Source organism: Mugil cephalus, chromosome 3 (assembly GCF_022458985.1).
Source record: "Mugil cephalus isolate CIBA_MC_2020 chromosome 3, CIBA_Mcephalus_1.1, whole genome shotgun sequence".
NCBI classification, from domain to species: Eukaryota; Metazoa; Chordata; class Actinopteri; order Mugiliformes; family Mugilidae; genus Mugil; species Mugil cephalus.
The window spans coordinates 31,089,613-31,103,403 of NC_061772.1; the positions used below are offsets into that span (position 1 = coordinate 31,089,613).

At 44.1% G+C, this 13,791-nt stretch overlaps 2 protein-coding genes across 3 annotated transcripts; both read left to right on the forward strand.

The window, feature by feature from the left end:
• Window positions 1-843: 843 nt before the first annotated feature.
• LOC125005614 (interleukin-17C-like) lies at window positions 844-3,910 on the forward strand. 2 transcript variants are annotated; one of them, XM_047581072.1, is made up of 3 exons: window positions 844-1,056; window positions 1,147-1,358; window positions 2,541-3,910. In XM_047581072.1, exons 1-3 carry the CDS (start codon window positions 907-909, stop codon window positions 2,785-2,787), a joined length of 609 nt encoding a protein of 202 aa, XP_047437028.1. In that variant the 5' UTR covers window positions 844-906; the 3' UTR covers window positions 2,788-3,910. The 2 variants fall into 2 exon arrangements, with proteins under 2 accessions (XP_047437028.1, XP_047437027.1); XM_047581071.1 differs by having other exon boundaries at window positions 844-1,358.
• Window positions 3,911-4,493: 583 nt separating this feature from the next.
• gpn1 (GPN-loop GTPase 1) lies at window positions 4,494-10,304 on the forward strand. Its single transcript, XM_047580793.1, has 12 exons — window positions 4,494-4,681; window positions 5,492-5,585; window positions 6,215-6,321; window positions 6,765-6,802; window positions 6,877-6,955; window positions 7,039-7,133; window positions 7,197-7,242; window positions 7,334-7,486; window positions 8,470-8,552; window positions 8,706-8,745; window positions 9,298-9,496; window positions 9,941-10,304. Exons 1-12 carry the CDS (start codon window positions 4,514-4,516, stop codon window positions 10,060-10,062), a joined length of 1,224 nt encoding a protein of 407 aa, XP_047436749.1. The 5' UTR covers window positions 4,494-4,513; the 3' UTR covers window positions 10,063-10,304.
• The last annotated feature ends 3,487 nt before the right edge of the window (window positions 10,305-13,791 follow it).

Here is a 13,791-nt window from a genome sequence, read left to right on the forward strand (position 1 = left end):
GAGGAGGAGATGTTAGTCTGGTGGAGGAGATGTTAGTCTGGTGGAGGGAGATGTTAGTCTGGTGGAGGAGAGTGTTAGTCTGGTGAGGAATGTTGTCTGGGAGAAGGGAGAGATGTTAGTCTGGTGGAGGAGGAGTGTTAGTCTGGTGGAGGAGGAGATGTTAGTCTGGTGGAGGAGGTGTTAGTCTGGTGGAGGAGATGTTAGTCTGGAGGAGGAGGAGATGTTAGTCTGGTGGAGGAGATGTTAGTCTGGTGGAGGAGGAGATGTTAGTCTGGTGGTGGAGGAGATGTTAGTCTGGTGGAGAAGGGTCAAATCAGTGGCTGCATCAAGCAGAGGAAACATCTAATGAGACTGAACTACAACCGTCCTGCAGTGCTGCAATGAGCCTTAAGAATGCTAATAGTAGCTCTGGTTAGCTTCCTAGCCTCCCAGCTAGCAGTAGCTCCCCCTGCCGTCCCATCTTTGTGGTGTGTTCAAGTGCAACTTTTTGGTCCTAGACAATCACAAACTTAATTAAGTTGATTATTTTTTATTTCCTGTCCTGACTAAAGATGTAGCTGAACAAACAGTTGAGAAAATATTTGTTGTTTATTAAAATTCATCCTTATTGTCATTGTGAAAACATCACTTTGTGAAGACATTTAAAGGATTAAAAGACACACATATAAATGGACATTTAAATCAGATAAAACAAACATGATCACACTAGAAAAATATGTACATAACTTGTACTAGAAACGTTTTTTCTGTTTGTCATACAGTTCCTGTCCAATCATTTCACCCTCCCAACGCCCCGCCCACTTCTGAAGTAAAAAAAAAAAAAAAACAACAAACAACAACAAAGAGAAAAAGCTGGAGCTATTTTAGAAAGCCTTTTAATCTTTGATAAATATTACTCAGACCTGAATGTGTCTCGGGCGTGGCCAAGGAGGTAGTGGTTCTGCGGCTACATCCATTCAAGCTCTATTTAAAGCGGCTCCAATGGAGGCTCCGGACACACTGCGCCCTCCGCTGCGCTCCGCTCCGCCCGACATGACTCCGACCGGCTTCCACATGGTAAACACGGGGGGAGACAGGGGAGGAGGGGGAGGCTCCAGGCTCCAGGCTCCGGGTTCTGACTCTGACTCTGACTCTGAATCTCCGCAGATCTTCCTGGGCTCGCTGCTCTGCTTCGGCCGCGCGTCCTCCGCCAGGTGCGTCGACAGTGACAACTGGCAGCGCCGCGAAAAAGCGTGGCAGCTCATCAAGAACCAGACAAGCGGCAACGCGACGCCGGATGCGAAACGGACGTGCGACCAGGCGGCTAGAGAGATGAGCGAGGACCCGAGCGACCGCGCCCTTTCCCCGTGGAGGCTCAGGTGAGCACAGGTGACAGGTGGTAGTAGAGCGCGGATCGATACAATCATCCATCATGTCGATACCAACGTTGAAGCGTTTGAAAAAAATAATTTGTATTCACTTGTTCTGAAACGATAATTATGTTTTGTTTCTGAACAGAAGTTTTCATTGTTATAGTAAAGTGTTTTCTATTTACTTGTTGGATTGTAAACCTTTAAGAGCTACTTTCATTATTTAAAGTAACTGTTTTTTTTTTTTAACGAAACAACAAAACATAAAATATAGATAATTTCCATAACACTAATGTTGGGACGTTGATTTTTAAAATCAGACCAAGATTATTTAAAATACTGACTACTGCATTATTAGCTTTTGTGCAGCATCAGATTTAAAATTTATGTCCCATTGACCATTGAACTACATTTTTTTTATTTCTCAGCCAAAATCATTAATTCTCTGATGTTAGAGTTTAAATCATGACAAAAATGGTCAAATTTGTAATTTTTAGTGTTCAACACTAAATCAGCCATTTATACAACATATGTAATTTCATTTAGTTTAGTTTAGTTTAGTTTTTGTGCACTTTGTGCTTGTGAGAAAACTAAAACAACGGTTAATGAGTTTATGCACGTGGCCGGAGTCACAAACGTTCTGCTCGTTTTATTGCTTTGATAACCAAGTAACTCCCAGAGTGATGCAGGAAAGTAAAGCATCCTCAGAAGGAGAGTCTGCTGTGAACTTTGCTCCTCTCCTGACCTGCGCTACTCGACGTAGACTCAGACAGACGTTAATGATCCACGAGGGAAATGACTTTGTCACATAAAAGTAAACACATTTAAACAATTATAACATTTACAGAATTAGCATTATGGATAAATGTGCAAAAGTAGCTGGCAAAACAGTGTCCACGGTGATGTGGTTGTTTGGCCAGTTGCATAGCAACAGCGGCATTGATCATGTCGCAGGAACACATCACCGGACACAATGGCCGCTCCACACAACTACACAACCAACCATACAGACAAACACAAAAAGTCCAGAAAAAACGAAATAAAAACAGCACAAAAAACCAAAAAACATTTTGACTGGTTGAATGCATAGAAAAAAAACCTTGAAAAGGTTAAACATCTTTGCGGCCACTATTTCAGGCTCAACATCTTAAGCTTTAAAGCCTTTAGTCTCATGTTGTCTTCTCTTCCCAGGACAGACCGAGATGACACCAGATTTCCACCAGAAATCTACGTGGCCGAGTGTCTTTGTCAAGGCTGCATCATCGGCCAGAGGGAGAACCTGAGCTACAACTCGGTGAAGGTTCACGCCTCCCTGCTGGTCCTGAGAAAGTCTCAGTGTCCACGCGATCCAAGCAAATACAAACTTACAAAGGAGTTAATCAAAGTCCCTGTGGCCTGCACATGTGTTCGGCCCGTGATTAGGAACCATCACCGCTAGCCTCCGTCTCACCACTTCACTTTCCATTTCATTCAGCATTTATTGCACCAGCATTCCTCACATTACCTGAATATTCAGGTAGATTTTCTATCGCAGGGTCAGAGTTTATCATTTGCCAACTATGAAAAATGATTTTAATAACATCACTGGCTACGTTAGGCTAAACAAGCTAATGGTAGTGCAGGAAAGATGTGGCTAAACAACATCAGCAACGTAATAATGTTAGCTGCTATGTTAGCCTAAACACGATAATGTTAAACAAGATAATGTTAGCTGCTATGTTAGGCTACACAAGATAATGTTAGCTGCTATGTTAGGCTACACAAGGTAATGTTAGCTACTATGTTAGCCTATACAAGATAATGTTAGCTACTATGTTAGCCGAGGCACGTTAATATTAGCTGCTATGTTAGCCTAAACACGATAATGTTAAACAAGATAATGTTAGCAGCTATGTTAGGCTACACAAGGTAATGTTAAACAAGATAATGTTAGCAGCTATGTTAGGCTACACAAGGTAATGTTAAACAAGATAATGTTAGCCTGGGAAAGATCATTTAAGCAGCTATATTAGCTCATTTCTGTGAAGATTATCAGGTCGTGAATGTCCAAAAGGCCTTTAAATAAGGCAACTGGACTTGTAGAATTTCTTGAAGATATATGAGCTAAGGGAGACAGTTCTAGTTTTTATGTTAACCTAAATAAGCTAACAAGCTAAGTAGGAGGTTCCAGGCTAGTTCTGGTTTAGCTCCCGTTTTTCACATAATTTCTTAGGACCACGCTCCTGATGATTTTGAAATCTTGAATCGTTTTATTGCTTCAGGGCTCAAACGGTTCATTCAGATAAACGCTGGATAAAAGGACAAGTTTCAAGTAAGATTTTAATGTGAATAATTATTATTTATTTTCTCTGAACCAAAATTTCTGAAGTTTGTTGTTCTTGCTCAGTCTATTCAAAATTTGTGTTTGCGTTTAATGTTTTCTTTTAAAACTGGACAGTATTATCTGCTGAGTGTTTCATCGATAATTTATTTATATATACATATATATTTATATTTGCAGTTGTTTTCTTATCGTGATCACATTTCATCACTGTACTGTAACTAATTAAGCTGCTTCTTTAGATTTGCTTCAGCAATTCAGACCTGCTGCATTCATGTCCTTTCTCATTTATGCATCCAATGATTATTAAGAAAAAATAAAAGACTTTCCTTCAGTGTCCCTTGTCCTTATATGGACTTATATCCTTACACCTGTTCAAATGTTATTTATGTAAATGTTATATTTATATGAAGAATTAAATCCTTATACCAGGTAACATCTTATTTTACATCTATTTTGTACAATGGAGGGATGGATGGATGGATGGATGGATGGATGGATGGATGGATGGATGGATGGATGGATGGATGTTTTATTAATCCCAAACTGGCAAATTTCACCGTTGAAGCAGCAATGAACAGGCACTCAACACTATACACACTATATACAACAGGAAAAACTCAATATACTATATACTGGTTAATTACAGAATTATAAAAGTCAGACTGTTAGTTGTGTATTCGGTTAAAATGTATGTTATCATCATATTTATGTTAATGTGACGTAAACTCGTTGCTGCCCCCTGCTGGTCGGTTCTCGTCATAGACACGGGATCCCGTGCTACGCACACTGCGTTTTACGACAGTAAAAGGCTTGACGGCAGGTTGCCAAGACATCCAACAACATGGATGTCCCATCGCAGTGTCCCGGTACCGAGGCGGGTTTCACGGAGAACCGGGGGGGTTCAGCTGCGGGGGGGAGCGGCGGGGCTCCGGGGGCCGCTGCCCGGGACAAACCCGTGTGTCTGATCGTCCTGGGGATGGCGGGCTCCGGGAAAACCAGCCTGGTTCAGGTACGGCTAACACAAGCTAAGCGAGTTAGCATGGTGAGGAAGGAGGCGAGACAGCAGCGAGTCGGGGGACAGGTGGACACCCGGACAAAAGAGAGACATGAGACATATGGGACATCCTCATGGGATATTACTTTATAACGTGGCCACTTTATTAGGTACAGCAGCCCTGCGCTAACTCCAGTCAACATGTTGGTTCGGGTTAGTTTCTAATGACTCAGAGATGTTGATTCAACTATGTTTTATAGAATAATTGACCTGAATCATGTTCCTAATATTTTGACATCGTGCTCAGTGGGCTACGTTATTAATTCCTCTAAAATGCTCATCCAGCCCGATGTCCTGGTTGGTATCAGGTTCAGTAGTTGTGTATTTTGGTTCTGCCATAAAGCGAAACCTCTTCCCTGTAGCAGCAAAACATGTGAAAAGAACCAGGACCATGTGTCCATTCATGTGTCCTGTGTAAACGCAGGGATCGAGGCGTTAGTCTCTAGTGTGTGTGTGTGGTAGGAGATCATCTAAACACAATCCATGGAGTCACACAGACAAAGGCTGCAGACACACAACGACAACATTTAAAAGAAGAGAAACGTTTCCTGGAGGGTCACTGAGTTCATGAACATTTCTGGAGTAGAGGACACCAGGTCCGAGCTCCTCCTCATTAACTCTGACTGGAGGGTTTATCGGACTGAATCCAGGAGAAGACGAGGACAGACTTCAGGAAGCTACAGGGACCAGACCAGCCATCATTTCTGTTTCTGTCGACCTAAATAAAAATCTGATGTTTCCCTCTGGTCTGTTTGTTTCCTGCAGAGACTCACAGCCCATCTTCACTCCCTGAAGTCTCCTCCCTACGTGATCAACCTGGACCCCGCGGTCCACGAGGTCCCCTTCCCTGCAAACATCGGTGAGAGACCGGGGAACTGGACCAGGGAGTCCAGAGACCTGGATCCAGATCAGATTCACTCAGATACACGTTCAACTTTAAACAAAGGGAAACTCGTTCTTTAACTTCCACACTAATATATTCACCAACAAAGACTCTTCACTGAGCATCATTTCAGGTTTTATTTGACAGGAAACAGATGCAGTTTAGGTTCATTTCTGCAGCTAAACTTTAACCAGTGAATATTTATATCTATAAACATACATATAATATCAAACAGTTCAGATTCAGAAAACTCAGTTATTTATTCATTTATTATTTAGTCATTTGCCTCTGTAGCTTTGAGAAGTCTGTGATGCTAAATGCTAAAGATTTCTAACTTCCCACTTAGAGCTGAACGTTACTTTTACGTGCTGGTCATGAGCGTCGCCATTAGTAAGTCTGTTAGCATTAGCATGAGCATCTCCATTAGGAGAGGAGAGAAATGAGACTAGGTCTTTCTTTAGCGTTAGCATCAGGTTTAGCGTTTATCCTCTGGTGACCATCCAAAATGGCGTTGGGGGCGTGTCATTCATGCGCCTAGCCTATGGTTAGCCTCACAGTTAGCTTCAGCATTAGCATTAGCATTCACTCCGTCCTCTCGTCCGCAGACATCCGGGACACCGTCAACTACAAGGAGGTGATGAAGCAGTACGGCCTCGGACCCAACGGCGGCATCGTGACGTCACTCAACCTGTTCGCAACTCGCTTTGATCAGGTGACCAGTGACGTCAGAGAGGAGGAGGCGTGGTTTAACGTTTAAATGGTTGGAGTAGAGACGCAGGAATCAAAAACTAAAAACTCAAACTATTTAGCCTTTTGAAAAACAAACAAAAAAACACACAATGCAGCTTTAATTTATTTACAACAAGAAATAAAAAGTAACAAAAATCAATAAAATGAATCTTAGATAGAAACAAATATTGTTTGTGTTTTTGTAAAAAGCGTGTGTGTAATTCACAGTCTGACCTGAAGATGTCAGTGTTGTCTCATGCTGGAGCCGGAGCGTCTTTAGTCTGATGGAGGCTCTAAAAGTCTTGTAGTTTGTCCAGAACTAGAACCAGAACCAGAACCAGAACCAGAACCGTCCACTCCAGCACAGACCAGATGAGCTGCAGCTGATCTCAGAACAGTGTGTTTGTGTTTGTTTGTTGTCTTCAGGTGATGCAGTTCATCGAGAAGAAGCAGCAGAATCACAGGTGAGCGTCGTCCTATGGAGACCAGTCCTCTCAGCTGTCCAGGTGTCCCTAATGAACCGTCCTATGTCCTGCAGGTATGTGCTGATGGACACTCCGGGGCAGATTGAGGTCTTCACCTGGTCGGCGTCTGGAACCATCATCACAGAGGCTCTGGTTGGTTCTTCTTCTTCTTCTTGTCTCTTTGTCCTGGAGATAATGTCTCAGATTCAGGTTTAACGTCCGTCTTCGTGTCCCAGGCGTCGTCCTTCCCCTGCGTGGTTGTGTACGTGATGGACACGTCCCGCAGCGTCAACCCCGTCACCTTCATGTCCAACATGTTGTACGCCTGCAGGTAAGGACGCGTTGTGCTGATGGTTCCTTCCTGCTTCCTCTGACTGGTCTGTGTCTCTTCCAGTATCCTCTATAAGACCAAGCTTCCTTTCATCGTGGTCATGAACAAGGTGAGGACTGTATCACGTTGTCCCCTCATGGTTGGACAGTTGTGTCTTTTGTCTGTCGTTCTGGTCTCCCCACTGAACACCCGTGTGTCAGGACTCAGGTTCCTGGACGGGAACCGGAACATCGTACAGCTTCGCGTTTGGAGCGGATGCAATGACTGGGTCCAGGACGGTTACACCAGCCCAGGAGACACACGTCACACATTATCACACAATGAGCCTCCTGGACATCTACACCAGCCTCAGGGTACGACACACGCACACAATATCACACATTAACACACACAGACACACACACAGAGAGACACAGAGACACACACAGACACACATTAACACACACAGACACACATTAACACACATTAACACACACAGACACACACACAGAGACACACACAGACACACATTAACACACACACACACACACACACAGACACACAGAGACACACACAGACACACACACAGAGACACACAGAGACACACACAGACACACAGAGACACACGACACACACACACACACACAGACACACACAGAGACACACACAGACACACATTAACACACACAGACACACATTAACACACACAGACACACACACAGACACACACAGACACACACACAGAGAGACACAGAGACACACAGAGACACACACAGACACACATTAACACACAGAGACACACACACAGAGACACACAGAGACACACGCACACACACAGAGACACACAGAGACACACACAGACACACATTAACACACACAGACACCACAAGAACACACACAGACACACATTAACACACACAGACACACACACAGACACACACAGACACACATTAACACACAGAGACACACGGACACACACACACACACAGAGAGACACAGAGACACACAGAGACACACACAGACACACATTAACACACACACACACACACAGAGACACACACACAGAGACACACAGAGACACACACAGACACACATTAACACACACAGACACACACACAGAGAGACACACAGAGACACACAGACACACACAGAGACACACACACACAGACACACATTAACACACACAGACACACATTAACACACAGAGACACACACAGACACACACATTAACACACACATTAACACATTAACACACACATTAACACAGACACACACAGACACACACATCCTGAAAGTTGACAGCGAGAACAGCGCTGCAGCCAATCAGAGCCTCTGATTGGTCGGTGTGTGTGTGCAGGTTGTGGGCGTGTCCGCAGTGACAGGAAGTGGCCTGGACGAGCTGTTCGTTCAGGTGGAGGACGCAGCCAAGGAGTACGAGACGTGAGTCAGAATATTAGTCCTAAAGTAAAATCCTTCCTTCCTTCCTTCCTTCCTTCCTTCCGTCCTTCCTTCCGTCCTTAATGAAGGATCCCTGAGCAGCGTTGTCGTGGTAACCAGTTGATAATCAGGATCCTCCTCCTTCTTCTTCTACAGAGACTATCGGCCTGAATATGAGCGACTCCGTCAGCAGCTGGTGAGTGTGTGTCAGTGTGTGTATCAGTGTGTGTCAGTGTGTGTATCAGTGTGTGTATCAGTGTGTGTATCAGTGTGTGTCAGTGTGTGTCAGTGTGTGTATCAGTGTGTGTCAGTGTGTGTATCAGTGTGTGTATCAGTGTGTGTATCAGTGTGTGTCAGTGTGTGTGTCAGTGTGTGTCAGTGTGTGTATCAGTGTGTGTATCAGTGTGTGTTAGTGTGTGTATCAGTGTGTGTATCAGTGTGTGTATCAGAGTGTGTATCAGTGTGTGTCAGTGTGTGTTATTGTGTGTATCAGTGTGTGTTATTGTGTGTATCAGTGTGTGTTAGTGTGTATCAGTGTGTGTATCAGTGTGTATCAGTGTGTTAGTGTGTGTATCAGAGTGTGTATCAGAGTGTGTATCAGTGTGTTAGTGTGTGTGTTAGTGTGTGTATCAGAGTGTGTATCAGTGTGTGTATCAGAGTGTGTATCAGTGTGTGTTAGTGTGTGTGTTAGTGTGTGTGTTAGTGTGTGTTAGTGTGTGTATCAGAGTGTGTATCTCCTGTCCTCCAGGTCGACTCTCAGGCTAAGAAGCAGCAGCAGCAGCTGGAGCGTCTGAGGAAGGACCTCGGGGCCGTGGACATGTCCAACTCTCCGTCCTCAGGGGACGCTGATGTCCCCGGACCCAGTGACCTCATCATGATGCGAGGTAACCATGACGACGAAGAAGAGGAGGAAGAGGAGAGCGACACGGACGACATCGACCACAGCGGTAAATGGAACACACTGTAAACAAACACACTGTAAACAAACACACTGTAAACAAACAAACACACACTGTAAACAAAAAAAACACACTGTAAACAAACACACACTGTAAACAAACAAAAACACACTGTAAACAAACTAAACAAAAACACACTGTAAACAAACAAACACACACTGTAAACAAACACACTGTAAACAAACAAACACACACTGTAAACAAAAAAAACACACTGTAAACAAACACACACTGTAAACAAACAAAAACACACTGTAAACAAACACACACTGTAAACAAACACAGTAAAACAAAAACACACTGTCAATAAAAAACTGAAAAAACAAACACACTGTCAAACAACACTGTAACAAACAAACACCTGAAACACACACTGTAACCAAACAAACCACTGTAACAATATTAATAAATTCTTTAAATTTTCATCTTCAGCGACAGAGGAGAGCAAAGAGACCGACGCCTTCGGTAACTTCCTGAAGGAAAGGAGGGAAGTAGTTCAGGTCCGAAACAGGAAGTGTGTTTTCCCAGAAGAGGCCCTGACCCCTGACCCCTGACCCCTGACATCATGACATCATGACCCGGCCATGAAGAAGCTCGTGACCCAGGCTATTAACTGGAGCACCGTCTGCGCCTGATGAGGACAGGTCAGGTGACCTCGCTCAGAGCAGCTGATTGGTTGGTCGTTCCCTAAAAAGAAAAAAGATATATTTTTATATCAGAAAAGACTTTTTCATTGCTGTCGACTTTTATTTGTGAAATGATTTGTGCTGCAAAATAAAAGCGAACTTTATGTTTCCATCTGTTTTCAGAATCTCATATTTTATGTTGCTGTTCAGGAAGCTGCAGCTCATTCAGGCCGTGGTTTAAATGAAAGAATAACACTGGATGAAATGAGTTTGGGTTCTTACCAGGAACATCTGTGAGTTTAACACTAATTAACTTCTTCTAGAAGCAACAGCTTGAGTCAGGAATAAACCTCAGAAACAGCTCATAGGAGGGAAAACGTAGAAATACATAAAATACATAAGAGGTCTGAATAAATGCTTCTATCCCAGACAGAAACATGAGAAAGATAAAGGATAAAAAGACTGAACATCATGTCATATTAAAGCAAGGAGGCACAGTTTGATCTCAGTAACCCAGTAACATAATGACCTTTAAGTTTATTTGTATTTGTGTTTATGTGGTGAGGACACTGCACATTAATGAACACTCGGTACGAGTCGGACCCCTGGCGGCCGCTTTTGGCCCACGGGTCATATGTTTGACACCTGTGCTTTAAAGGTTAGTGTCGCAGCAGCGTTGATAAAAATAAACACTTCAGCTGTTTGTCTTCCTTCGTCCTGGCGCTGCTCTGTTCTGTCGCCCACTCGCCCGCTGAGATCCGGCAGCGTGGTCGCACTGAAGACAAGCTGACTCACAAACACAACCACACAAAACATGTAGCGCTGCCTCCTCACATCCACACTGAAACAGAACAAAAGATAAAAAACATTTGCATTTATTTATTTATATTAAATGACCTGGTTCCTCTGAGGATGGAAGAAGCTTCCAGAGTCTTTGTCTCTGAAATAAATTAGATCTCATCATGTCAGAGTTTTTCCATCTGGTTCCTGAATCTGGATCATGTCTCCAAGTCTCCAACCATGTGTCCCTGGTTCTGGTCCAGTTTCAGGTACAGATCCATCAGAGGCAGCAGCTGATACAGTATTATACTGACCACATGGTGGCGCTGCTGCTGATTCACACACAGACTGAGACCAGATCTCCAGTTCTGGCTGTAGGCGAATTAACGGGGACACGTTTTAATTCATTAACAGCAGGTGTGAACGAGGCCTCGGAGACGTCATCTGGTCTGGATTCTTCTGTAGAAGAAGAAGAACATGCAGAAGAACTTGGAAGTTGAAGAATTTGCAGAAGAAGAAGTTGAAGAATTTGACTCGGGGTCACTTTGCTCAATGATACAAGACAAAGCACTTAAATAAATATAAATATAAAAGTGTAAAAGAAGACTGTACAACATAAATTAGACTAACTATGTACAGACATTTAGAGAAAGAATAAAGGTCGGAGTCAGATATAGAACAGGATACAATAAACAATTAATGAAGAGCTAGAAGAAGAAGAAGTTTTTATGTTTTTAAACTGATTATTAACATGTTTTAAAGAGCAGTGAACTCTGGCTAATGGCTCATTTCTCTGTCGTCCTCCTCCAGCATCACTGACTCATCTCCTCATATTCAGCCCACTCTCCCTCCCCCCCTCCCTCCCTCCCTCCCTCCCTCCCTCCCTCCCTCCGTGGGCTGCAGACACGAACACAACAAACAGAAATCAGTCACGACAGAAATCAGACACGAGCCCGTCTGTTCATTCATCAGATCACATCTGAGTCTGGAACAATAAACGCTGAACACGACCACGTTAATGTCACTAAAGAACTAAAGGAAACCAAGACTGAGACATGTCCACAAAGACAAGTTAGCTTCAAGGCTAGGAGGCTACAAACACCTACTGTTAGCAGGGAGGCTACTACAAACACCTACTGTTAGCAGGGAGGCTACAAACACCTACTGTTAGCAGGGAGGCTACTACAAACACCTACTGTTAGCAAGGAGGCTACAAACACCTACTGTTAGCAGGGAGGCTAGGAAGAGATATTGTTAGCTGGGAGGCCATAGAGCTACTCTTAGCCGAGAGGCTAGGAAGAGCTACTGTTAGCTGGAAGGCTAGGAAGAGCTACTGTTAGCTGGGAGGCTAGGAAGAGCTACCGTTAGCTGGAAGGATAGGAAGAGCTACCGTTAGCTGAGAGGCTAGGAAGAGCTACCGTTAGCTGGAAGGATAGGAAGAGCTACCGTTAGCTGAGAGGCTAGGAGGAGCTACTGTTAGCTGGGAGGCCATAGAGCTACTATTAGCCGAGAGGCTAGGAAGAGCTACTATTAGCTGGGAGGCTAAGAAGAACTATTGTTAGCTGGGAGGCCATAGAGCTACTATTAGCCGAGAGGCTGGGAAGAGCTACTGTTAGCTGGGAGGCTAGGAAGAGCTACTGTTAGCTGAGAGGCTAGGAAGAGCTACCGTTAGCTGGGAGGCTAGGAGGAGCTACTGTTAGCTGGGATGCTAGGAGGTGCTACTGTTAGCTGGGATGCTAGGAGGAGCTACTGTTAGCTGGGAGGCTAGGAGGAGCTACTGTTAGCTGGGATGTTAGGAGGAGCTACTGTTAGCTGGGAGGCTAGGAGGAGCTACGGTTAGCTGGGAGGCTATGGAGGAGCTACGGTTAGCTTGGAGGCTAGGAGGAGCTACTGTTAGCTGGGAGGCTAGGAGGAGCTACTGTTAGCTAGGAGGCTAGGAGAAGCTACTGTTAGCTGGGAGGCTAGGAGGAGCTACGGTTAGCTGGGAGGCTAGGAGGAGCTACTGTTAGCTGGGAGGCTAGGAGGAGCTACTGTTAGCTGGGAGGCTATGGAGGAGCTACGGTTAGCTGGGAGGCTAGGAGGAGCTACTGTTAGCTGGGAGGCTAGGAGGAGCTTGGTCCTGACGAGTTTGTATCTTCACGTTCACTGTTGGGTCTGACACGTCCAGGTTGTCCAATAATTCAATAATAATCTAACTGTTGTTCATTTATTTTTCTCTTGAGATAAAACAGTGTTACACACACGTGTGTGTGTGTGTGTGTTTCTCTCTGTCTCTGTCATGACATCACTCCTTGTTGACCTCAGTCTCTATGACATCATTGTTGGGATTCAGAGATGATGTCATCTCTTCCAGAAACTCTGCAGCAGGGACCAGAGCCCCGCCCCCCAGCATCACACCTATTTTAAGTTATTTTATTCCACTATATTTTGATCTATTCATTTTATTTTATTCTTATTCTTTGTATGTGTAATTTAGTTTCATTTCATTTAATTTAATACACATGTTGGTGTGTCCCTGGGAGCTCTGCTCTGATTGGCTGCGGGTGACATCATCAGTTGGAATGTGGAAGGTGTGTCTCCTTGTTGCTGCAGCAACACACACACACACACACACACACACACACACACACACACACACACACTGCAGCTGCATGACATCATCTGGTTCAGTTTGTCAGAACACTGTGTTCTGCTGTGGTGCATGATGGGAGCTGTAGTCTTCTCTTCTTCACTGATCAGGTTGATTGACTCGTTGTTTCCAGATCAGGTTTAATGTGGATTGAAGAGTTTTAATCCACATTATATCTGATTAGTCTGGATCAGTGTGAACAGTCTGTTTATGAGTCTGTGTTTGTGTCTCAGGATGAGTTCAGACCA